At 46.6% G+C, this 26,609-nt stretch overlaps 1 protein-coding gene across 6 annotated transcripts in view; it reads left to right on the top strand.

Annotated features, from left to right (window-relative positions):
• The window catches only part of NTM (neurotrimin), a 915,694-nt gene that overhangs the window by 518,012 nt on the left and 371,073 nt on the right, over positions 1–26,609 (top strand). For 2 of the 6 annotated variants that reach the window (XM_054579465.1, XM_054579466.1), the window contains exon 1: positions 2,085–3,026. In XM_054579465.1, coding sequence (XP_054435440.1) covers positions 2,860–3,026 — 167 coding nt within the window. In that variant the 5' untranslated portion in view covers positions 2,085–2,859. Of the gene's footprint in view, positions 1–1,262; positions 1,377–2,084; positions 3,027–3,097; positions 3,232–8,987; positions 9,093–26,609 lie in introns of those variants that run through there. The other 4 variants (XM_054579469.1, XM_054579464.1, XM_054579470.1 and 1 more) reach the window with 4 other exon arrangements.

Consider the following 26,609-nt stretch of genomic DNA (forward strand, 5'->3'; position numbering starts at 1 on the left):
TTTGGGAAAGAAGAACCCCAATTTCAGTAAACTGAACATCAGAAAACACATATTATGTATCACACCGTGTCTGTGATCACATATCTTAACTTGGCGAAATCACTCAATTGCCTGTTTCCACAACTTTCCATTGTAGAATGGAGATGAAACAAGGACTTGTAAGAATGAACTGGAGCTGAAATAGGGGGATTCTCTTCCTTTTCTTTCACAAATATAAACAAAAGTCTTTTGCTCTCCATAAATGTCAATTTCCCCGCTGCTAGTAAAGTCTTTCGTTGTGGCCGTAGGTTGACAATTGATTTTTTGGGTGCTATATATCAAATGGTCCCCAGTGGCCAGAAGTTGCAGATGAGTTTCCGTGAGAGTTTAATATCGGAAAAAGTCACCTGAGGAGAGTAGGGGGAATTGGTCAAACGATGGACTAATTGAGATCTTCAGTGTCAAATTGCTCAGCTTTTCATGGTTGATCACTCTCTGGTCAACTACTAGAGAGAGAAAAGCCAGCCCACTCAGTCTTTCTTTGCTACCCTGGAGTTTGGCTTCCACACCTGCAAACCTGACCTCAGTCCCTACCAGTCTAAAGCAGCTAGAGTGAGGGGGTTGTGACAGGTGAAATGCTTGTGTCATCCTAACACGTGTGTTACTTACAGGAAAGTAGTGATTGCTACCTGCGAGGTACAAGGACTTTTATGGTACTGGGACCCTTTTAATGATTCTGCCTCTTTGGTGTTGGCTAGATGGCTTTTGGGAAAGAATATTTTTCTGTTATTTGACAACATATGCATATATATACATATGCATATATATATTCTTTCTATCATCCATCTCCCTCCCTCCCTCCCTCCCTTCCTCCCTCCCTCCCTTCCTTCCTTCCTTCTTAGATTTTACAGAAAGTTGAGGGGAAAAAACAGAGCCCCTACTGCCTCCTCTCTATCCCCAGGGAGATATGGGTCAGTGCAGGCAGGGAGTGCAGGCCGAAGTCCCTGAGAAGACAGGTGGCAGTGTTAGCCCTGCTGTGTGGGCTGGGTTGCTGGGGTCTTCCCTCCTTGATGCTCAGGAGGCAGGACCAGGAAGGGGAATGCACCATATTCCTGCAGAGCTGAAGTTAATGGAGAAATAACAATGTAGGTACCCAGGGACCCACAGCATCCAGAGAGGGAAAGTGACAGGAACTGAGACGAATTCAGTTTTCCCCCAGGCATCAAAAATTTGAAAAACACACCTATTAAGGTGAAATCAGCTCTGCAAGAATGCGAAGCCCAGGAAACTTGGGAGTCCACTGCATGAATAAAGCAGGAGGCTCACACTCCTTCATCTGAGTGAGCGCTTTTGCAGGGCTACCATCTTTTAATGTCGACAAAACAAGGATAAAGAATGTAAGTCAGAACTTGATCAAGATTTTGATGCGATTTTGCCAGTTTCACGCACTAAGAGGCTTCTGTGATTTTGCGTTTGTTTTGTATATGGAAGGTCTCTGTTTAGAATGGTGGTATTGAATCTCTGGTGTCTTAAACTGGCTTTTATGGGTAGGAGGTTGGTGGTGTAGGCATTGACTATTGAATAAAAATGAGATTATTCTAAAACATCTTCCCAACACTCTAAAAGCTAAGGGAATTAATTTGATCATTTTTAAGGTGCGTGTATGCAAACTACAGGGTTTTCCTTTCCTAGTTAATTAGTTTGTGACCATTATTAAGATGTCTTGGGCTTATTAAAACCGCGTGGTAACTTTGCCTTCTTAATTTGCAAGTGACAGTTTTTCAAGGAGAGAAATGGTTAAATTCCTCGTCTTGGCTGGTGCAGTGCAGCGGCGCAGCGCGGCGCGGCGGGGGTTAAGGTGGGCGCCCGCCCGCGCCCCGCGCCCGCCCGCCGGGATGAGCGCGCAGTCCGCCCGCTCGCACGGCGCCGACACCGGAGAAAGTGGCGGTCAGTGATGGAGCTGCTGCCATGACAACCCCGGCGGTCGGGGCCGGTGCGCGTCGGGGCTGCTCCCGGGAGGAAGGCGGCGCGGAGGCCGGGGGCGGCCGCTGAGCGTGGCTTCCGCGCGGCTCCGGTGCCGGCTGCGCCTCGCTTTCCCCAGCGAGCGAGCGAGGGAGCGAGCAAGGGGCCGCCGCGGTCCCCTTCCGCCCGGCCGCTCCAGCCTTGGCCGCCGCCGCGGCCAATTCCCCAGCTGAGACCGGCTACATCGCAGCAGCTGCAGCGCGCAATTCGGCTCCGAGGAAGTTGACCTAGGAGGCTGCGGCAGGATCCCCGGGGCCAGATCCGGCGCAGCGGTCTCCTCCTCGCACACCCCCTGCTGCCTCCTGCGTGTTCTACTTTTCATCTCTGCTATTGTTACAGATTGTATTCTGCTGGCAAGCTTTCCACTGAAACTTACAAAGAAAGTGTTGGATTTCCCCTCGTTCGAACTGAGGGATTGCAGACCTCCTCTGCGTAGCCGGATCTAACCCACCCTCTGTCCCCCTCCGGGTACCAAAGTGCTTATTCCACTCCAAAGTGCCATGTCTGAACTGTTAACGGGAAGAAGGGACTCCTGAGACCTGCCCACACCTTTGCACCTGCCTTGAGCTTCCCCTTTCTCGGCCACCTTCCCCGGCCGAAGCAGCACCGAGGAACCCCGCTTTGAATGTCCTCCGTGGAAACTGGTTCTCCGAGGCTGGAGCGCTGAGGCTGGGTTTGGGGGAGGAATATTAGACTCGGAGGAGTCTGCGCGCTTTTCTCCTGCCCGCGCCTCTGGATCGCCGCTAGTTCACAGCTCAGTCCCTGTGCTCGCTCCCCCACCCCACCCACTTCCTGTGCTCGCCCGGGGGGCGTGTGCCGAGCAGCTGCAGGAGTTCTGGGAAGTTGTGGCTGTCGAGGATGGGGGTCTGTGGGTACCTGTTCCTGCCCTGGAAGTGCCTCGTGGTCGTGTCTCTCAGGCTGCTGTTCCTTGTACCCACAGGAGTGCCCGTGCGCAGCGGAGATGCCACCTTCCCCAAAGCTATGGACAACGTGACGGTCCGGCAGGGGGAGAGCGCCACCCTCAGGTAGGGAGCTGCCATTCTTCAATGACTTGACAATGATTTGAAGGGTGGGGGGTGGGGAGAGAGGGGTAGGGGTGCAGGTGTGTGTACTGGAGCAGCTGGCAGGGTGGCTGTGGTTTTTTGGGGGCTGTGCAGTTAATAGATGCGCCGGATGCTCTGTCCCGGGAATGTTGGCGGTCTCATCGGGAACCTCTCAGAGGTTCAGGAGGTGAGCTGTTTCCCCCAAAACTGGCTTCCCTGGCTCAGGACTTGGGAAGCATGAGGGGTGGCTGGGCCAGGGAGTCCCTAAGATTGAGGACAGTGGCACTCCCACGCTGATGGCCATGCTGACTAGGGCCTGGATGGGGCTGAGTGTGAACAGTTTTCTCTGAAGTTAATGAGTCCCAAAGGACTCGTCTGGCTTCCTGCGAATGCCCTCACTCTGCCCACGGCGCAGGGAGTTGCCAGCCGGGCTGCCTTCCTCTGGCAGAGCCGCAGTTTCGTCCTGGGCCTGAGTGTGCCTGAGCTTTCCTGGGGGCCTTCAAGCCACAAGCTGGTGGGCAGGGACGTGCTTCTCCTGTTTGAAGCTTTCTGAGACTGAAGTCATGGACATGAGTCTGATTTGCCTTTGGAAAGTATCATTTACTCTGGTTAACTGCTCCCTTGGTGCTGTTCACCGAAACAGGACTCGCAAAACTCACCTACGGAACAGAAGCTGAGTTTCAGTGTTAAGTCAGCTCCTGACTGGCTTCTGGGGCTAAGGATTACATAGGGACCAGAGGCGAAGGAGAAGAAGAATCTTGGTTCTGTTTTGTGTAAAGTAGTAACAGTCTGTCTCCCTGGTTATTCTGCCTGCTGAAATGCTAGCTCAGTTTCTAGTGCTTACAAGCTACGTGCCTCACAGGAGGGCAACCCAGACTTAGGCATTGCAAGGGAGTCTCACTTCCTGGAATTGTGTGAGAGTGAGCCTGAGGGAGGAGTTGAGAAGGTGGATGGGAAGAATGATTTTTCCATGTATCTTGATTTCATATGCCCTTTTAAATAAAGTTTTCCCAACTGGGCCACTGAGCTAACCACAAGGCAACGTGGTGATATTCCCATTATTGCACATGAAGATTCTTGGTGTTGGTGTCCACTCTTTTGCCCCCTGGTGACTGTTCTTCTAAGAGTGGATTGTTTGCGGATGGTGTGCTGAAGGCAGGTCCCACAGGGTAGGAAATGTTGAGGAGGGGACACTGGCAGGACGTTGCCAAAGGAAGTGTGGGTGCCAAGGACCCACCCAGGGCTTGCAAACACCCCACACCCCTTTGTCTTTGGAGAGCTAACCTCCATTGCCCAGTGAATTCCTAGTTGCTCCTTGCTTCCCAAAACCAACGTCTTGCACTAAGCTCTTTAGGGTCTATTTTGAACAAAGGTTAAACATCCAACTGTCTCCCACCCTGAAACAACTGTCTATCTGGGATTTCATGGGAACTCCAAATGTGCCATGATTTCAGACCACTCAAGAGAAAAACAAAAATGAAGCTCTAAAGCAATATAGTCAATAATATGTAGTGTTTTCTGGATGCCCTCTTTGCCCCTCATCTTTGGCTGCAAAGAATAAACCCCAACAGATAAACAGAGACATTTACACAGGGAGAACATTTTAGAAAGAGATGGGATGGTATTTTCAAGGAGAAGATGAAAGGTAGTCAGCTCTCTGTTGATTTGGAGATAAAGACATACACAGCAAAGGGCCCCTGACAGACAGTAGCCCCGGTGTCAGAGGAATACTGAGGGAGGGGAGTCGGACAGGCCATGATCTGGTCTCCAGGAGGCCGCCCCCTAGGCTCATGAAGATCAGAACTGTCTAGACAGGGGCTCAGTTTAACAGATGCTCAGCCAGGGGGTGGGCCTGGGTTAGTAGCGTCTTCTCTTTAAAATCACATGCTCAGGTATTGGCTGGTTTCTCTTTCCTTATCTTTCTTTCCATACCTCCTTTATTTCTCTCACTCTGGGGTCCCTCTCCCTGTCTCTTTTAGGCACTAGTGTTTGTTCGTATTTTCACGTACACCATAGACACACTGGCCTCGTTTGGGTGTAGATGGAGGGCATGGGATGTGGTGGGGCTTCCTCCCTAGATCCAACTCAGCCGTGGCATGAAAAGGACCTCCTGGAACACGTGCCCTTCTGTGCCAGCCCAGGAATGTCTTCCTGACGCTGGGAGGAAGAGGCTCCCAGTGAGCGGAGCCCTGCAGGTTGAGGACTAGAGGAGCCAGAGTCTGCCTGGCGTCAACCCATTGACCGTGGGCCTGATTCAGGATGTGAAGTGGGCAGCAGGCTCATCACACACCCTGCACAGAGGATGCTCCTGTCTCAGCAGAGAGATCCTTGACCCTTACTCTTCTCAGGCTCTGAGGCACTGGAACAAGGAAGTGCCGCCATGTTGGGGCGTACTTTCCTGGAGTGGTAGCCCTTGAACTCGCAAACACAGGCTCTGCATTCTGTACAGAGACAAGCAGGAATAGTTTACGTAAAATTTGCTAATTTTGCACATGGCCCGATTTCTGGTTGCAACAATCTAGTGGTTCAGGGCTCTGGGTTATTTTATTTGTGCTTTTTTGTGTGTACATGTGGGTCTCTTCTTTCTTTTTCCCTCTCTCTCTCCTCTCCTCCCTCCCTGCCTCTTGTTTTCGTTTAGCGTGTGGCCCAACTACACAGAATCACATCTCGGGAGGCCCTCAGCACCTCTGCCCTGGAGAGCCACCCGGTCCACGTCACTCTGGGTGACAGTGACGGCGATGCTTGTAGTTTTCTTCTCAACCAGCAGAGGACTTTTTTGCTCTAATTTCATTTTATTCTGCTTTGTTCTCACCCGTTTCATTTTTGGAGGATTTTTTCCTGTCCCCAAAGAATGAATGCTTTCAGCAGCAGATTCTACTGTGAGGAAACTTTTAAAAAATGTTTTATTTCATCCAATTAATGCTAATGATTCTTGTGGAGGTATTGGGAAACCTTTCACCTAGCATGCCATTGGCAGTCTGAAAAAAAATTACAAACAATTTGCAGTCTCCCACTCGCTCTGCTCTCCTGCTGATAGTTTATATGCATATTTTTTAAAAAAGGGTGAGGTTACATAAAACAGAATGTGCAGTAGTAATAATATTAACCAAGGTTTGTTGAGCACTCACTGTTTGTTAGAGAGGATTCTAAATGTCTTATATATTATCTCACCCACCGTCCAGCTTCGCAATGCTGGCATTTAACCCTAATAACAAACCCTGTGGTGCAGGGGGCATGAGTATCCTGTTCTTACAGATGAGGAAACTGAAGGATGGAGAGTTGACATTGGATCAAGGCTGCACAGATAGGAAGTTTTGAAACCATGTTGTGAGGCATTAGTAATAGTAATGCCTAATAAGATGAGTGTTCTTTCACTTATTGGCCAGTTACTGTGTGAAACATTTTGTATACATAGCAACATTTAATTCTCACAAACTCTCTGAACGAGACTTAATTATTCCCATTTTATGGATGAGAATGCTGAGGCCCAGAGAGGGGAATGCAGCTGAACTCACACAAGGGGCGGGCTGGGGTGCTGACTCAGGTGCTGACTCAGGCCTTTGCTCCTTGATTTTGTGTAACAGCCTCCCGCCATGAGTTCTTCCTCCTGATTCCTCCCTGGTACGTAATCTCCCCACCACATATTTCGGCTTGTACCTTGCGTTGTCTAACTCTCTGTCTTCTTTCTCCATGAGGCTTGGGGAGCAGCTAGCTTCTGAAAAGCAGAGATCATGCCTTGTAATGCTGTGAGCACTGCATGCTTCCAAACGTTTACCGAACAGATGAAATAAATGAAAGTAAGCCGAACATATACCCGGCCTATATTCAGGTTATCTCCTCACTACGTTCTCTACCACTGCATTTTAAAATACAACTGTGGTCAATCAGTGAAAATTTACTGAGAGGTTCTTACAGGAAAGGCACTGAGCTGGGTGTTGGGATGTGAAAAGACATGAGGCATGGACTTTGTACTCTGGGGCCTGGGGTCCAACCGGAAAGGCCAAAAGGCAGGGTGTGGACAAGACAAAATAACAGCTGAGCAGGGCGCCCATTAACCGATGGTTGCTGTGGGGTCAGAGACAGGAGCCCTGTGTCCCAGGGGCAGGGCCTGGCTCCTCGGAGGGGAATGCTGAGAAAGCAGAGAGAGCAGCAGAGCCTGAGGGGCCCCACTGTGTGGGTGTCATTCATTAGAGACGTTTGCAAAGTGTCCTTGGGTTGCTTGTCAGTTCAGATGAATCTGTGTCATGTTTTTATAGATTCCCCAAATATTTCGTTGGGATCATCTAGAAAGTGGGTATTGGAGGCTGAGCTACATGTCTGTCATGTATCTAGAATGTAGGCTTTGCCACTGTAGGGTGATATATTTTTGCGGGGTGGGGAGGGAGAGATGAGTTAATAAAAATGTCTGGGAAACGTACAAGATCGGCGCTGAATTAGATACGGCAGTTTGTTCCATGGAATAGCACAGAATGTGGGGGTGTTGGTACTTGGGAAAGCCCATGGAGTCCCCTTCTAGATGTTGGAAGCTGTGGTACTTTATTTGTCTCATATAAAACATGAGGCATTTCACTTTTAGCCAGATGGATGCTCTGTTGCCCTCTCTAGCTACTCCGTGGCCTCTAGAGGACAGAGCCATGCTTTCTGCAGCTTCACATCGCAGTACCTGGCCCAGGACTTGGCCCATGGTTTTTGCTAAAAAATTCTAGTGACTGTCCCCCTATCCCACCCTGCACACCCTGTGCTGTAGACATCTGGCCTTCCTTCTCTTTGATGAATACAGAAAACCTGCTCTTCCCACAGAACACTTCCCTCATGGTTCCCCCTGTTGGGAATACTCTAGATCTTCCCATGAACAGTTGTTGATCATCTTCGCTTCAGTTCACATGGGTCCCCTCCCTCACTGAAGCCTTTCTGGACACTCAAGTGAACATAAGCCACTCCTACTGCCACCCGTCTCCTGTTGGTCGGCCATCCTGAATCATTTCTTCAGAGCAGTCATCTGTATCCGAAAGTGCTCCCTTTCGTTCATTTGATATGTGTCTATGGTCTGTTTTCCCCAGCCGGACTGTAATTTCCTTGAGTGCAGGTGCCTCCTTTGTCTTATTCTCCACTGTGTAAGAAGTGTTGGACGTTTAGAAGGTGCTCAAGAAACAGTCGTTGTGTGAATAAATGAAGGGGTCTCTCTGAGATCTCTATCTTCCTCCCTTGGCACTTCTCTGACCTTCGTCCTTAGTTGCCTTGGGGTGTCCTTGCCTGGACAGGTTCTGGTCCAGGCTGTGCGGCTTTGAGAGGCTGGTCTTCTGTGATGTGAGCCTGCTCTTGAGGACGTTACAAATACACACAGCAATTGAGCTAGTGCCTTCTGTCCAGGACATGGATGGGCTGTATCCGTTGCCTGTTACTTCATAGCTGAACCCACCCATGACACATGCCTTCTTTCTGCCAGGTCGCTTGCCTCTCAGTACCTTTGAAGAAATGCTACCGTCTGTTGATGGGGTCAGCCCCTGGCGGGCCTCAGGGAAATGAGCAGTTCCAAGACAAAAAGGGGCACATCTTGGCCCATCCTTCTTTCTCTTTGTTTAGAGTCTGCTGCCCGCGGTTGTCTTGTGGTGTAACTATTGATCCATTGTTCATGAATTAACTCGTTCAGAATAGCAATGCCACTCAGGAAACATGTGCTGTTCTGACTGCGCCCCGCCCCCCGAGATCGCCTCCTATGTGCTCACCTGCGGGGCCTGCCAGGCATCCAGCCGGTGGACCGTGGCTCAAAAGAGCATGCACAGATGGGGCTGCAGAGGGAGGCTCCTGGAAGCACACTCCGTCCGCCTGAGGAGCCAAAAACTAAAATGGGAAAACGACAGACCCAACCAACCATGGGGCAGGAGGAGAGGGAGTGTGCCAGTTGTCAAGGGAACCTGGAGAAGGTACAGAGGGGCGGCCCAGGTCCTCAGCACTACTCACCTGCAAGGGCAGGTGCTTTGCAGACATGTTCCTCTTGTGTTTGAAAGTATTGCAGAGACCAGGGAGTTCCAACATCTGGCTTTACAGGTATGAGGCTAGTGATAATCAGTCTCGCATGATGTACCAGGTCTTCTTTCTGGAAGGGTGACAAGGTGCTGACACCCAGCCCACACTAGGCTGTGAGCCCTAGCCTAGGGCAGCCTGCACTGGAAAGAAGGCCCGCTTTCCCCTACTAAAAGTGCCGTGCCGCCTGTGTTTCTGAGGCAATTGGCTAATGTTTATTCCCAAGCTCTCTCCTAACTGCTAGTTTTGTCTGGTGCTTAAAGCCTGCCTTTAGCCCTAATGCTCTCCCTCTGATTTTGTTTGGGACAACTCTGTTTACTAGGTGTCAGGTCCGAAGCACTCTGTGGGCAGGAACTTATTCAGTCCTCGTAGGTGCTCCGCAAGGTGCATTCAGTACTGTTCCGATTTTACAGACCCAGAAACCAAAACACTGAGAGGCCAAGTGAGGTGTTTTCCCAACTCATGCAGTCAGACGGTGGCTGAGTCTGGGACTTGGAACCAGTTATGTCTGATTTCTAGGCTAGTTCTCTTTTTTACCGTAGGGATTTTTTTCATTCTATCACTTCTTCATTGCCAAGTTCTTCCCTTCCCAGAAAGTGAGTTTGGTTGTTTTTCCTTGTCCTGAGGCACAAGAATCTTTCCTAGAAATATTTTAGGAATGGGGAAGGGAGGGTACTTAAGGTTTCACATAGCATATGGCGTGGGGACACAGCGGCGCCCAGCTGGCCTCTAGACGGCCTCTGTGTCAGAGAACCCTAGAATCTTCATAATTTGTTCCGAGTAAGACTGTCCTTCCGGCCTCTTCCACTGACCTTTGCTTCAGGTATCAGCCATCTTGGACTCTCTCAAGGAGAGTTGTTGATTCCTTGGATGTTGCCATGTACTTCACTGGAACGGGGCATTGAGCAAATCTGGGGGGAAACACAGCTCTTGGCAGAGTCTGCAAGTCCGTGGATCGGGATGCCGTGGCAGGAGGGGGCCAGCCCGTGGGGCCTTGACCTCTGCAGTTCCTTCTCTGTTGTCCTAGAAATGGGATCATTGGCATCCCACTTGGGGAAATCTTTAAAAATTCAATTAATATTAATAGCATATTTATTTCAAGTTCAAAGTCTCCACTGATGGGTAGAATATGACATTATCTTTGCATTATTTGAGGTCAGTTTGCTTCCTCAGGAGCAGGTTGATGGGTTCACAGTCTCTGCAGTAGAATACTGATAAAAAATAAATGCTACCATTAACACCACAAAGATGGCCAAATAAAACTGTTTCTTTAAGGAAATCAAGAATTGGTTGGGTTTAAGATGTAATCTCATATTGCATGTGGGAGCAGTAGGCATGTTTAATGGAAAAACCAGTGATGGAGACAAAGATCTCCAACAAACAAGACTTCGCTAGCTCACAGCCAACAGGGGCTGTGTCAGAAGGGAACTGGGCTAGCAGGCAGGATCCTGTTAACCACGATGCAAGTACTTCATCTGTGTGATCTTGGGCAAAATGTTTTAACCTATGCATAAAAAGGACAGTTCTCACCTACCTCAAATGGTTGTTTCAGGTTAAAATGAAATAATGGACATAAAGTTTAGTGTATAATGATAACTTTCTTTTCATATTTACATACACACATATGCATGTATATGTATACATAATATTCATGATTCTAGCAGTTTTCATTATAAAGTGTTACGGCTTAAGCGCCCATGTAGCTACGCTTTGGTAGATATGCTGTGCCTTGCTTCTGAGAGGCCTTGAAGGCAGGAATGCCTCCCTATGGACCTGCGTTTGTACTTTTCTGTGGGCTCCTCTTACACATCCGTTTAGATCCTAGGTGTCTTCTCCAGTTCAGATACCTTCTTGAGCTATTTTGTGTCAGAGGGGGAGTGAGAAGACAGCTATTTTTTAATTTTTCATAACAGGATTGTTGCATAGCAAGTTTTGACAGTTCATGACTCTGAAGATGAATTTCCTACCAGAACAAACCATACAGAAGATTCTGTGGAGCCAGATTATCTGGAAAAAAAAATAGTGGGGTCAGGAATGTCAGTATAGATTTAGAACTTATAGACCCCTTTTCCTTGGAGGACTGGTTTTTCCATGATAATCCACCGGCGTAAGCAGACAGAACAAGGGCAAGGGTGCCATCGACGCTTTAATGTTCTCCGATGGCACTTTCCCCGCTTCGCTCACATCTCCTCTTCATGGTGAGTCTAGCTCAGGGCTCGCGTGGAGATGGGGAAGGTAGACAAGAAAACTTGTCTGCATTTGGCACTTTTCCTTACATGCGAGTCTGGGGCAAGGCCAGTGTGTCTGGCAGTAGACGCTGATCCCACAATTCACTGATGGAACCAGAGAAATAGTCTTTTTCACTTCAACCTATGCCATGGGGTTTAAATTGGTGTAAATTACAAGTAGCAGTTTCAATCTTGCATGGTCTGTTTTCCCCAAATCTCATTGTCTCACGTGATTACATTGTTTGGGTTTATATGGGTACATTTGGCCAACTTGCTGTCTTGTCAGGGTGAGATATTTTAGCTTCGAAAGCTTGTGTGGGGTTAGAATTGTCTTATGAAATGAACGTATAAATTAATCTTACAATATTGCTGATGGTTTTTTAAAATAATAAAATTTTTAATGAAAACAGCATCAACCACTAGACTGAAAATGGAAAAATGACAAAACTGAAATTATCCTTCAGACAAAGCTTTGTTTGCCCCATGGAGGCAAAGGGAGATATGACTGTGTGAAAATAGTTTCTTGATCTTGTCTGGCTTTCAAACAGACTGTAGTGTAGTGGATAAATGGAAAAGTGCTTTTACACTTAGAATAATCATCTTTGGAAAAATGTACTCATCAGGAAAGCTGAATCCCAAACAATTCTAACCAGTCAGAACCTATGGAATGAAGAAAGTAAGAAATGCAAACTGTATTTCATTAGGTACAGTACATGAAAACTGGAAAAAGTGACACTTTGGCATGGTGGGTTGAATTGTGCCACTTCCCACCCCCCCGCCCCACACAAAAGAAAATAAAAACAACAACAGAAAAGATATGTTGAAATCCCAGCACCCAGGACCTCACAACGGGATCTTACGTGGAAGTAGGGTCATGGCAGATGCCACCAGGTATTTAAGATGAGTTCATGTTCAAGTACGGTCGCCCCCTAATTCTGTATAACTGATGGATCCTAATAAGAAGATGACAGTGTGGTGACATAGTTGACACACAGGGAAATGCCATGTGGTGCTGAAGACAGGAGTTATGCGGTTCCTAGCCAAGGAATGCCAAAGACTACTGGTGACCCACCAGGAGGTGGCTAGAGGCAATGGAGGACGCTGTCCTTCAGGTGTCATAGAAAGTGCACCCTGCCCACACCTTGATTGCAGAGTTCTGGCTTTCCGAACTGTGAGGCGGTATGTGTCTGTGATTTTAAGCGATCCGATTTGTAATGCACTTTTACAACAGCCTTGGGAAACTGGTGAACGTGCGTATTATAGTTTTCTTAAATAATTGTCACATGTAAAGGATCACTGAAAGGCCTGGATAGACCACCCTGTTACCCACCCTGACATGAGCCACTGCAACTGTGGAGGAGGCACTGGAGCTTTGAATGACCTTAGTGTGGCTGTTCTGTCCCAGTAGTGATTTCCCATCCTCTCCATTACAAATGCAGGTGTGCCTTGCTGTACCGCACTGCGCTTTGTTGTGCTTCACAGATGTTGCCCTTTTTACAAAGTGAAGGCAAGACCCTCCACCAATAAAAAGAGTCGGATTTACTTATTGTGATACTGTTTTTGTTGTGCTGGTCTGGAATTGGACCTTCAACGTCTCTGAGGTATGCACACATCTAGGAGGCTGGTCTGGCATGAAATTGACAACCTCTTTTTCGTATGAGACCTATTGCATCTTACTTTCTGGGTTATCTTAGCTATCTCAGAAGTCGAAGACCCCCCCTGGCCATCTGTCATGGTTTAGATTCTTTTTACCCATATGGTTGTCCTGCACATCCAATAATCTGACCCAACGGCTAGGCTCTCTTTAGAGTCTCCAAACATTTCTCCTCTCTGGTCTTTATGACCTGTCACTAGCAAAATCCTTCTGTCCCCAGTCTCTTTTCTTCTCTGAATGGTCCTATCTTTTTTTGTTGTTGTTTCCATAAGCTGAAACTTGGCTATTTCCTGGGTTATTCTGCTTACCAGCAGCCCTGAAGGTTTGATACTTGTTCTCCTTGTTACCCTGTGACTGCTGGACACTCCTTTTTCCCAACTTTCTTAAAATCCCAGTTGCGCCGGAGCACAATGCCCAGAGCCCCTTTCCTGTTGGGGGCCTCTGCTGTCTCTCCTGCCCAGTCTCTGTCGTGCTGGAGCCCCAAGCGGCACATCCGTTGCTGATCTACAGAACGGCACATTCCAAACCCGATGCCTCACACCCTGAGCTCCTAACACGAGCCCCCACCTGGCTCCTCGCCAGCCTCCCCCAACACGTCTTCTCTCAGTCTGTCCCTGTCTTAGGGGTGGGCACCGCCATTCTTCCAGCTGTCCATGCCCAAAGTGTAATAGATCCATTTTCTTTCTCTCTTATGCTGCATCTAATTCATCACTACATCCTGTTCATCTCTACTTTTAAGATATATCCAGAATAGGACCACTTTTTACCCCTCGAACACTCCCAAGCTGCCACCAGCTCTCCCCTGACTCTCCCAGTAGCACCTGCCCTGGTCTTCTTTCCTCTACTTCTGCTGCACCAGAGTCCATGTTCAAAGTAGTAGCCAGAGTTATCACGTAAGAACATAAATCAGATCACATCACTCTCTCGTCACAACCCTGCAGTGGCTTCCAGTTATATTTAGAACGGGATGCAAACACTTCAGGGGCATAAAAGGCTTTGTGTTACCTGGCGCCTGCCTACCCTGGGTCATCTTCCTTCCTTGCTCACGAGGGTGCAGCTCACCTCTGTGTTGTCCCTTGAACCTGCCGAGTCCACTTCTCCCTGAGGAAATGCTCCTTCCTCTTCCGGGACCCACTGCAGTGTTGGACTGCGGGATCCTTTGTGGCTGTGCTCAGGGATCCCATTCTCAGAGAAGACTTTCTAGACAGTACTATTGGGTATAGTCATGCCCGTCCCCATATCACTCTGTCCCTTACCTAACTTTAATTTTCTTCAAAGCCCTCGACACTTAGAAAACTTAGTTATTTATTTATTACTGATTAGCCCTTCCACAAATGTAGGATGTGCTAGGCCATGGACTTTATTGCCCTCATTTATAGAGGTGACATTACTGCCTGGAATATGGGATATATTAAGTCATATTTGCTGAGTGAATGAAAAATTTATTAGGAATAATAGCAAGCTATTAATAGTGAAAATTATTAATTTTTCATTAGAAAGCCAGAGACTCAGGCCTATCTTTGACTTGGCGTGAGTGTGGGTGTTCTCAGAGCTCAGGTGGGGTGTGTGTGACCTAGCATTGGTTTCGTCTTCTAGGAGTGACCACAGCTGGACACTCAGACAGGGATCACTGGGACAGGGTGACACGCTTCATAAAACCGCAAAGGCGGAATCTAAAGGACCTTTAAATTTCCGCTTTCTCAAGAGGTCTTAGGGAAAATCTAATAAACACTTGAAAATAAGGATTAGTTTCTAGCTCAAGGCCTACAAACACGGGGGAAGGGAAGGAAGCTAGAGTTAGGCAGAAATCAGGCTGTGAGCTTGAAATTTATCTCATTATTCAGTGTCTGCTATTTTATTTTAAACTTGTTTATTAAAGGAATTTTACTTGAAGCCTGTACATGTGGAGTCTAGAATCAGACCTCTCCCTGGGGTCAGATCCTGGTTTTGCCACCTCCCACCTATGTGACCTTGGGCACATGGATTAATCTCTCTGCGCCTCACTTTTGCTGCTGCTTAAGGGAACTCCTCATGGGAATGCTGAGCCAGGAGTGAGATACGAAGTATTTAGGACGGTGCCTGGCACTCAGCGTGTGTCAGCTTTATGCGGCTGGGAAGCGCCCAGGCGGGAAATGCACCTGCTGTGGGCAAACAGCACCGCTTTGAAGCTCAGGCCCCGGGGGAGCTCTGTGCAGCGATACCTCGAACAGGAAGTGGGCTGCCATTGGTGCAAATCCTGCAGCTACACAGGCATCTCTGTGGAGGAATGGTTTTGCAAAACCTTGGCAAGTGTTATTGTTTTTGGAGTGTGACAGTGGCCTCAGGCTAGGGTGACCTGCTCTTTAGTCCTGGCTGGGTCTGAACTCAGGGCAGGGCGCTCGGAAAATGAGCTTGTCTCGGTCGCAGCTTCCCTGTTTCTGAAATAAGAAGGCAGAACGCGATCTGCACTGCGCTGTTCAGTTGAGGGAGAGAGTCTTAGCTGTTTAAAAATACATGCTGTTTATTCTCTTCCCTGGGCAGAGAGCTCGATTGCATTTCCCAACCTCTTTTGAATTTAGGTATGGTCATGTGACCGAGTTCTACCCATAGGAATGTTATGTATGGATTGGCCTATAAAACGCTCCCAGATGAACTACCTCATGCTGTTTCTCCTTACGCCATCTGGATGTTGATGTCCAAAATTACCTTGGAACCGGTGTCCCGTTTGGCCGATGCTCAGGCAGCCAGGCTGTGGATGCCCGCACGGGCCGGCCCAGAGCCCGTCTGTTAGATCTCTGCATGGAGAAAAAGGGCCCTTCCGCAGTGGCGGGCTGCCGAGGTTTTGGAGTGATGTCTTTGTGTAGCTAGCACTCACCTGTGTAATTCAACTCAACTCTTATCATCCATATTTGCTGGTTTCAGCTGCATAGAAATACACGGATGTATTTTTTAAATCCACACTTAAGCACTCATTAAAATTTCTTGGCATGACTTTTGGTGATTTTTGCATGGGTCCGTCTCTGCGAGGGAACCATGACCTTTTCAAACTGAAGTTTCGAAGGTTTGATTTTCGTCTGCTTGACTCTTTACATCTCTGAACCGAGTCAGATGTCTGCGTTACCCTGCATGCAGGTGAAAACTAGGGACAAAGAAAAGTATTACCCTGGAGTAAATGTGCACAGGTCCACAATGGAGCCAACTCAAGACATGCTATAATTAGTGAAAATACCTCTGAGATGACACATTGCTTATTAATGGCTGGAGGTTTCTTATTTAGTGCAACTTTTCGTGGCGGAGATGTTCTAACATTCAGTGTTTTCATTGACACACAGTAAAGTAACAGATGGGGTGATTTGTAGGCTTGTTATTAAAAATGTTGAAAATGGGGAGAGAAAGCCATTGTCAGAGGTCAGATTTTAGAAGAGCACCCAGGTGGTGGGATAGTCCCGTGTGCATGGGGCTGAGGTGGGGAGGGAGGTGTGAACAGGGAAGGGGGAAGGCAGTTGTGCGTAGGGGTCTCCTATGAACTCAGGCAACAGAGACATCGAGGTCTTGGGGTTTGCTGGGGGTCAGGGCCCTTGTCTTATTTTCATTGTTGTCTCAGGATGCTGCAGAGTACCTGGCATCCGATGGGAGCTTGATGTGACCTTGAAGAACACATGGGTGCACTGTCACGTGTCACTTCAGCACTACTTACTGTGCGTCTGGTCCGTGCCAGGCACCGTTCTAGGCACCGAGTTCCCCTCCTCACAGAGTGATTTGTAGTGAAGAGAGGCCGAGACTGTAGCCCACACATTGATAAAAAAGCGTCCTCTCCCAGCATGCAACTTGCTCAGACCAATTAGGGATAGGTGCCCTTCCACCAGTCTGGCAAGTCAGTCTAGGGCTCCTGGCTGGATAGAAGAAGCGATGTTTCTTCAGCTCTCTCCACCCAGGTTCCTTGCGCAGCACCCAACCTGCACAAATGTGCAGCCCCAGCTGTCAATCAATAAGTAAGTAAGTAGATAAAGCATTAACGCCAGAAAGTAAAGTACGGGGAAAGGACAGCATACCCTGGACTGCAGCAAGAGGGGCATTTCTGGGTGGTCTGTCAGGAGCATGACAGTAGGGGAGAGCCTCGCAGGAACGGGCAGGACAAACAGTCAAGGCCGAGGAAGCAGCCAGTGACATGACCTCTTCAAAGAAGGGCAGGGCAAGAAGGAGGCCATCTCAAAGCGGGAGAAGGATAAGGAGCGGAACGAGGCAGCTTGGGGCCTCGAGTGATTGTGAGAACTCATATAACATCAAACTTAAGGAACAAATGATGGTAGCAGCACAAAGGATAGCAGATGAGAAATGCATTTAAAACTCACGTAAACAAAGACAACACCTGTACCGACGGTATTTGCTGTGTGGAGATGCCTGGCAGTTTCCATGGGGATGCTCATGGGCGGTGGCAGCTGTGTGGTTTGTGGCAGCCAGTGTCTGGGGCGTGGGCCCCCGCCGCAAGCACATCTAGCCGTGGGGGTCCCGTGTTTTCTAACTGAAATGTCATCGCTCTTTGGTCTATTATTCTTCGTCATTTTTTAATTTATTGCATCTCAAAGTGATAAACATTTAAATTCTGAATAATATCCAGTTTGACGTTTACCTGTTGCCGTTTCCAGGATATTACATTGTGAAATTAGGCCAGCGTTTTAGCATCATGTGTGGATGTCTGTGCATGTATCAGCAGACGCATATTTGGAATTAATGGGCCTATAGAAATCAGAGATGGATTAGGCCTAATGAGCTGTTCAGAAGAATTATTTAGCACATATTTCATATCTCTATTCAGTAATCAAACCTACACACTGTGTATGCTAAGAAGGTGAGGTAGTTTTTTTTTTTTTTATTCCTAGAATTATTTCCATTTGTGCCTGCAAATTTAATGTTTTACCACTAGGGCATTTTGCATCAACTTTATTAAGCATTCAGTTTGACATTTCCCTGCCCTTAGGGTTATCTTTGGTATTGGAAAAAAATGGTTGCTTTGATTGTTATCGTTAATATATAATTAGTAATTGGCACCTGGCTCCCAGGACCCCACTGGGATGCTGGGCTGGCCGAGACCAGGTGGTGGGGTCATCGGAGACTAAGCCGGGTCCCCTCCCCAGCCCCTCTCATCACTGGGAGAGAGACCGCTGACCTTCTGCGTGTACTGGATGGAAGACTTGGAGAGTTCTCCTAGATGAGAGGTTTAGATACAGACATTTTTGAATTTTTATTGAGAGCAGATGATCTCCCTGCTGCCTTCTCTTTTCACCTACTGTATGTTAGGGCTGCTGACCTTCCTGCTGGAGACCAGGTGCCCTTGGTGTTGCCCACTTTGATTCACGTTACTTCCAAGCCTACATTTTCAACAGACCCCCAACTCCTATTCACAGCATGGTTCTCTCTGCTAACTGAAAGGAAGGAGGACTGGAAGGTGGGATACTTAGTAGGATGGAATTTTACCCAGAGAAGGATCGACTTTTGAAAGCAGTAACAGAGATGCGGAATGATGGGGCTTAAAGGAAGCCCCAGAATGGGCTAGTGCATTGCCAGCTTCCAATGCCCCAGTGCCGGCCCTGTGAATTTTCTTTAGGGCGAGGTTAGATACAGTATGTAAATGTAGATGCTAAATACAGATGCTCAACTTTTGTCAGTCTACATAAGGTATGCTAATTGAGAATGTATTCCGTGGTGGGAAAAAGAGATTTTCTGGACAAATTTGAGCTCAAACATGATCCGTAAAATTGTTCACCTTTGTGAGCCTTTATTTTCTTACCTGTGAAATGGGACTAAATAATACCTTAATAGCTGCTTGACAGAGCTGTTATAAGAATGAAATATATTAATACAACCAAACACAATATCATTAGCAGCCTTTAATGGGGACCTATTATTCTATGACAACTGCTTTATCTGAACCATCTCATTAAACCATAATTATTTATAAGAATTATATAAGACGACATGTAAAAGCTCAAGAATTGTGTCTGGCATATATTAGGCACTAAACATGTTACTTTCTATTAATAATACATAAACTAGCATAAAAGAAGTTAAAACTGTTTATCATGGAGAGAAGACGACGGAGGAGGGGTTCGCTGACACCCTGGCTCTCGCAGGATTTGCAGCCGCAGACCTCGCCCGTTGCCTCCCACCCGCGCTTTGTCCCACTTTCACACGCTCCAGCACAGCAGTCCCTGTGGCTTACTGAGCCTGGTTGCCTTTCCACCCCTTGTCCCCAGTTCTTTCTCTCCTCTGTCACAGACACAAGTCCTGTCGAAGTCCTACAAAAACCATGCATCTCGCTCTTCCCTTGTTCTTTCTAATGGGCACAAAGCTCTTATTCTTCCATGTGGCCATAGTTTGTTGTTAACCACCACTCACTCGTGCGTTCAACAAATAATCATGTATTCAACAAATAATCATTCAACACCTGCTAAGTGCTATGCACTGTTCTAGTCCCAGGGCCAGGGGAAGACAGCGAACGAAGAAATGATCTAATGTAAGGTCAGGCAGTGTTGCAAACTGAAGAGGGAAGCAGGCAGATAAGGCACCAGGAAACGGAGAGCAGGTGCTCATTTTAGACACACCATTTGGGAAAGGTTGGTCTGAGGCGGGGCCTTTGAGTGAGATCTGGGGAGGGAGGGAGGGCGACTGTGCCCTTGGGGGAGGATGTTCCAGGCAGAAGCAGAGACAATATAAAGATGTAAAAGTGGGCATATCCTTGGCTTACACGGACGTGGAGAAAAGGCAGAAGTCCAGGCCAGGCCGCTTGGCCACGGAGACTACAGTGGCCACTTTGGATTTTGTTCTTGGTATCCTGGAAACCACTAGAGCAGTTGATAATTTGGGCTGCTGTATATTAACATTTTTTTTCATCTTGCTGTATTTTATTATTATTTTTACCCCTTACCGACGTTCAGTTTTAAGTTCTCCAAAAGCAAAGACCGTAGTTGGTTTGTTTCTTTGTGTCACTGGTAAGACAAGAGGCCTCGCGCTGGCTGAGGGAACCTCCTCTGAGCACCCACATTGCCCGAACCCCTCCTCTTACCAGCATTTACTGTGATACATGGAGAATCTCCCTCCGTGTCTGGACAGGCCCACACCAATGCAGAAGGTGTGAGGACCCCTCCAACTGTTCCATCGCGGGGCTTTCTCTGACGGGTCAGACAGTTCTCCTGGAGTACAAGTCCGTTGACAGCCCTGGCTGAACAAACTCTAGTCCTCCGACTTCCGTTTTCATTGACGATGAAATCTCAGCTACTTTGCCAGGCCCCTATTGCGCATGGTCTTTTGCGGGTTGAAATTGATGAAATGTCCTGAAAGTATGATTTGTAATAAAGGCATCAGCTGAGAGATCATAAACTGTTGTTCTACTCTTATTATTTAATTGAAAAAATTAATTACTTTTAAAAAGTAAATCATTACTGTTTATTTCACTTTGTTACGGTTGCCTTGGCTGATGCTGCATTGTTAACCTTACAATGTGCATTGATGGTGTTTTCGGTCTCTATTTCATAATGATTACTGCTGAGTTGCGAGTAAAATATTAATTAAGCATACTCCTGTTTTTAAGGGAGTATGTTTATAGCTCCTGTAAGTACATTCTGAACTTTTCTGTTAATTCTTTATTTTTATTACCAAATTCATTTCTACTAGAAAGTGGGAATGGGGTAGTGGTGAGGCTTTGGCTCAAGCAGATGGGCGTCGATGAAGAATGGGTACTACTTGTTCCCTTGTGATTGGTCCTTTTTCTCCGTGTTTCATTTTGACCTGCTGGCTGCTCACACTCGCCCTGGTTCATGGCAGACCCTCAGGGAATGTTTGATGAAACATTTACTTGGGTAACACACTATTCTACATATATTAGGAGCTAAATATATATTACTTTCATTTTTATTATAATATATTTTATACATCAATGTGCATATAGCATGCCTATGTATAAAAACATAGTAAATTGATCACCTCCATGCCTTCCACCCACTCTAATGACCAGGCCCTCCAATTACCTGTGAAGCTTCCTATGTTCCTGCATTATTTCCTACCGTGTCTCTTCTGTGGAAATGACCACTGCCCTGAACTTTTTAAAATAATTTCCTTCTATTCTTTACAGTTTTACCAAATATGTAAGTATTCTAAGCAATATAGTGTCTAGTTTTGTTTGAATTTTCTTTATATAAAATAAATTTTATTTATTATCCTGCAAGTGTTCTTCATTATTTATTTTATTTTCTATAATTTGAAACTAATACCATCCTGAATATGAATAAAGGCAGAATTCTGCCTAAGTCATCTCATGTAATTAACTGGTCTACAACTCATTGATCAAAGTGGTTCAGTGCCTGGGAGTACGAATGTGAGTGTGTGTGTACGCGCGCGTGCACGCAGAAACACTTGCTAAAACCAATAAACGTGGAAAGGCTCTTCAATCAAAATAGTAACATTCATGTATATTCTGGTCAGTGGAATGAGTGGATTTGGCTTTTTCCTTGCGTTTTCTATAATTATTAATTTTTAAACTAAGTTTTAAAGCCCTGACCAGTGTGGCTCAGTTAGTTGGACATCAGCCCACAAAGTGAAACATTGCCGGTTCGATTCTCCGTCCAGGGCACGTGCCTGGGTTGTGGGTTCTGACCTTGGTCGGGGTGTGTGTCAGAGGCAACCAATGGATGTTTCTCTCCCACATTGATGTTTCTCCTCCTCTCCTTCTCCCTTCCCTCACCTCTCACTAAAAAATAAACATCTTTAAAAATATTACGTTTTAGTGTTCTAAAATCAGAATGCAGTCAACAGTATAAAACTTTATAAAATTTAAAATATTTGCTTACCTTTGGATCGCATCCTGCTCTGTATTGGTCCTGGGGCTTTTTGAACACATGCTACCATGTGTAGGGTATCATGCTAAGCACCGTGGGGGCTGTAAAGATAAATAAGCCACCATTTCTGTCCTCAGAAGCCTCTGATCTGGCCAGTAAGGTAAATTCAGAACCAGGACCTCAGAAGGAGGTTGAAGAGGACGCTTCTGTGGTCTGGGAGGCCACTTGCAGTCTGGGATATGGGAGGATCACAGAAGGGCCACCGTAGAGGCCTGGGGAGAGGAAAGCAGGAAGGGGCCTGGGTCTGTGAGGGAAAGGCTGGAACGTGGCCATGGCCTGGAGCAGCGAAAGCTCACAAACTGAAGTTGGCGGGCTCCTGCAGGGAGAGAGGGCTGCAGCAGAGTTTGGGCCTCCCGGCCTAGTCCCACGCCTATGCCCATGCCTCTGTCCATCTCAAATCTGAGCCCAGAGCAGTCGGGGTCTGTCCGAAGAGGCTGCACAGGGAATGTTCTGTATGGCTGTCCTAGGTTCAATTTTATTCAGCAAGCATTTATTGTTTGCCAGCCACGTGCCAAGCACTGAGCTAGACACTGAAATACAGTGCTTAGCAAAACGTATTACAACCCCAGTCCTCGCGAAACTTGTCTTCCAGCAGACTGAGACAATGAACACGAGATATAAGTGTTCATTGATATAAGTATCTGATATAAGATACAGAACATATCGGCTGATGAGAATGCTGTGGAGGGGAATGAAGAGTGTGAGGGGGTAGAAGAGGAGGATGAAGGCCGTAGTTTCGAATGGGCATCCAGAGGAGGCCTGCTCAGTTACTCTTCGCTCATCCATGCATTTCAAATTGTCAACAACAACAGGCATTGCATTATTGGCATTGCATTGTTTTGACATAAGAAACACATTAGAAAAAAATTAAAGGTAACAGTTTATGGCAGCGTATACTTTTTTCAACATTGGAGGAAAAGAGATTATATAGCTGTATCAGAAATATGTTTTTGTGTCTAAAACCCTTTGCAGCCCGAATGTTGATCTTTATCACCCAAATTCTTTTTCCCTCTATCTTAATTGCCCTTGTCAGAAAGAATAAAAAATGGAAGCACTTTGTCCAGCTCTCTCTTGGAAAACCTGTCTGCAGTCCACAGAAGAGAAATAACAAAATGATGCTGATTATTTATAACTTAATGAGCATACGCTTGTCATCAGTGGGCTTTGCAGGGAGCAGGCCGGGGATTTGCACTCTGCCCTCGGGAGGCTTGCGGGGAGGCTTTGAGCCCGAGTCTGAGCTGGGACAGACACGAGGGGCCTGTGGGTACAGCAGGTTCTCAGGACAAGTCCTAGCCCCAGAGCCTTTGGGCCCCAGCTGCGTGGGGCAGTGTTAACTGCCAGGACACCCAAAGCCCCTTAAAGGCAATGGCCAGTGAATGAGCCAGAAGTCATCAATACATAACCCAACAAGCAAATAACGGAATTAATAAACAGATAGGGGGGCAGTACCGATGCTGTGAACACCCGCTAGATCAAGAAATGTGAGCTTTTCTCTCAGCTTTTCCTCCTCAGCGCCAACTGTCAGTAATTTAACTAACATTTTGTAAATAAATGTGGCACTCGGACAGCTGTCAGTGGGCCTGCTATAAACACTCCTTTTGTCACTGAGAGCTGGCAGTGCTGTGCTGTTTCTCCTGCAACAGTGGCCTGCACTGCCAGTTGGCTCTTGGGCCCGGGACTTGTCAGGGAAACGCAGAGAGACCCACGGCGGGGCGGCTTGTGCCCCCCTGTCCTGTGCAGACCCGCCTCTCACAGAGCTGCAGGCTCTGTTGTGGGCTCAGCGCCGCCGCTGGTTCCTCTCCGCCAATTTGCGAGGCGTTGCATTTTCATGCCTGTCCTGTCACCCAAATTAAAGCTAAGGCTGTTGTTTTCAAAACACCTTCGTGCTTGTTAGGAATTCCACATCCCTGATCCTTTAGTTTTCCCCAATGGATTTGCTCTTCCTAAGTAAGATGTTTATTTATCTAAGTCAAGATACTACACTTGCTGATTTCTACCGTGGAAGCTAGATGATTATTTAATGTTACGTAGCCAGATTCTCTTTGCACTTTATTTTTCTCTGGTGCCTAAGACAAATGGCTCCGGACTGCGTGGTAACTCTCCCAGGTTTAATCACGGAGTTTTATTAAGTTAGTGCTTTAGCATACCTCCTTTCCCTAGGAGACTCTCTCTCAAGGATTCTTGACCTATACCCCAGCAAGAGCAGAGAGAGAGGAGGAATCTGTCTTAATAGAAGAGCCCCGTGGGCAATACATTTGGGTTATTGTAATATATGGAATCTAGCTCAGTGAGAAAAAGGGGATACTGGGTAATTAAGCAGCCAGAAATATATTTGGCAATAATAAAAATTCTAGCAAACTTTTACTGAACTCTTTTTTTTTTTTTTTTTTTTTTTTTGGCCATGTTTCTTTTCTAAGTGCATATTATCTCATCTAAGGAGGGTCCGCGGTACAGAGACTTGGAGGAATGTGCGCAAGGCCTTGTGCCTGAAGCCTGTCGCGGGGAATGATTTCAGACACCTCGTGCCGGGGCCCAGGCTCCGGGCTGCTGCCCTGCACGCTCCGCTTGTGGTTGCCATGTGTGCTGGGGATGGAATTGCCGATTTTAACGGAGTTAGGACACAATAAAATAAACCCACACTGGAACTAAGGCTCCAGCTTTGATTTTTGCCCCCCACTGAATGAGAAGGCTTTTTCTAGTATTGTGGGAACCCATCAGGAATGTCATTAGAGGCCGTCCCAGTGTTATATGCAGAGAACAGAGGGGGATGATGAAGAAAATGGATCCTGGTGTCACTTGGAAATTTACTTAACCTCTCTGGTAAAGTAAGAATAGTAATTAATAGAAACTGTCTTGTAAGGGATGTTTTAGGGATTAAATAAAATAACTAACAAGAAGCATTTAGCAGTACCTGGCACAGAGTAAATATTTATTCTCTCATATTTATTTACATACATACAGCGTGCCATGGCTTCTGCAATGAATGAGTGGCAGACTGTGCTCCCGGAGCTTATGTTCTTGAGAGTGGAGATGGTGAACAAACAGAGACCTGTGCGCATGCATCGGATTCCATGACGTGTTGTGGTCCCAGATCCCTGAGTGGCCCTGTAGATTGGTGGGTTAGGGGCAGCCTCTCGGAGAGAAAGTGACCTTTGAGCTGAGATGTAAATGGAGAGAAGGATCTGGGGCAACAGCACTCCAGGCATGAGGGACAAGCTTCATGTGTTGGAGGGAGAAGAAAGAGGGCGTTGCATCTGGAGCAGAGCAGACAGTGGGAGGAGAGACGCAGGATGAGGTGCGAGGGGTCAGGCGGGCCAGGCTCTGAGAGCCAGGCTAGATTTGGCTCTCATTTCATTATAAAGGGAACTACCTGAGCATTTTAAAGAGAGGAGTGATGTGGCCTGAGGTCTGGCTTGTGACAAGGTGGTGCTGGCTGGCAATTTGGGGAATCCTTTATAAATCCAAGAAGTTCAAACCAGGACACCTATGGAGGTTATGCCAAGTCCAGGGGAGGGATGGAAGTGGACTTGGCGATGGTGGAAGCAGAAAAGATTGAGAGATGCTTTCAAATACATTTCGTGATTAACCAGACTCAGCTGATGGAGTTAAATAAGGGTGTTAGTGATTGCAATACTTGTACTCGGTGCATTTCGAAATAACAGAGCCCTGTTGGTTTTGTTGGAGTACCGTTATTGCAGCATTTACATAATGAATTATTTACATCTTGAGATGTACTCAGAGAATTATTTGCCACATTACTACTTTGAATCAAACATGGATATTCTGATTTAGAAAACATCGCTGCCCACCTCCCTGATTTAAAACACACTTAGGGGTGCCTGTTTTTTGTTTTTACTTCCTTTCCCTGTTTTACTTATGAGATCGAGATTGATTTTTCTTGTTTATTAGTCATAAAAATTTCCCCAAGAGTCAGTTTGTGTCCCAGCCCACATCCAAAGTTCCCTGGAGTTATTTTGGAATTGACGTGTGTGTTCCACACGCATGTGCGCCCACTGACTACAGATAATTCAGGAACACACGGGGAGGGTATGTTACAGGATTTGGTGAGGAGAGGAAAAGCAGGTAAAAAGTCCCCTAGTCTTGCTAGGTGTAGCTTTTTGTCTAAAATGGCAGAGGACTCTTAGTCCTATATTCAAGTCCTGAGTCATGTAGAGTAAAGAACAAAGACTGCAAATACTTTTTAACATAATACTAGCACTTGCTATCATTGGTATAAATATTTTGTTCTTTGCAAAATCAGTATTAACGCAGAAGTATTGTAATTTTGCTAAGGTATCGCAATAACTGGGAGTGATGAAGAATGAGAAATCAACGAAATCACAGCTATATAGGCATATATAAAGCACTTCTATGAGTATCAGTGTAAAAATTTATGTTCAGAATGATGAACCTGAGATGTCAACATTTTCAAATATATTAAATTATATTTAGCATACTCAGTCTCCAGAGGCATTGAAGTGAGCCATATATTTTAAGCAATTTGTCATCAAAGTTAGTTAAAATTAAGACGATAATTTTCCTGCATATAGAATTAAACTTTAGTTTGTGTCAGCATTCATTTCTATGATACATTGCATTTCTCTATATAATACCAAAAAACTGAGTTATTACTGGAAATGCATGTTTCTCTTCCATGTTAGGTTTTAAGTGTCTTTTAAGAAAGTACTGCTTCCCAGGTTATTTATTTATTTTTTTAAAATCAAGCCTTGGATATAGTTAAAGGAAACTGTTTTTCAAGATCAACCCCTGCTCCGGCCAATACCCCGCG

This window comes from Pteronotus mesoamericanus, unplaced genomic scaffold, assembly GCF_021234165.1.
Source record: "Pteronotus mesoamericanus isolate MK-2021 breed Mesoamerican mustached bat unplaced genomic scaffold, CSHL_Meso_final contig_53, whole genome shotgun sequence".
Classification (NCBI taxonomy): Eukaryota; Metazoa; Chordata; class Mammalia; order Chiroptera; family Mormoopidae; genus Pteronotus; species Pteronotus mesoamericanus.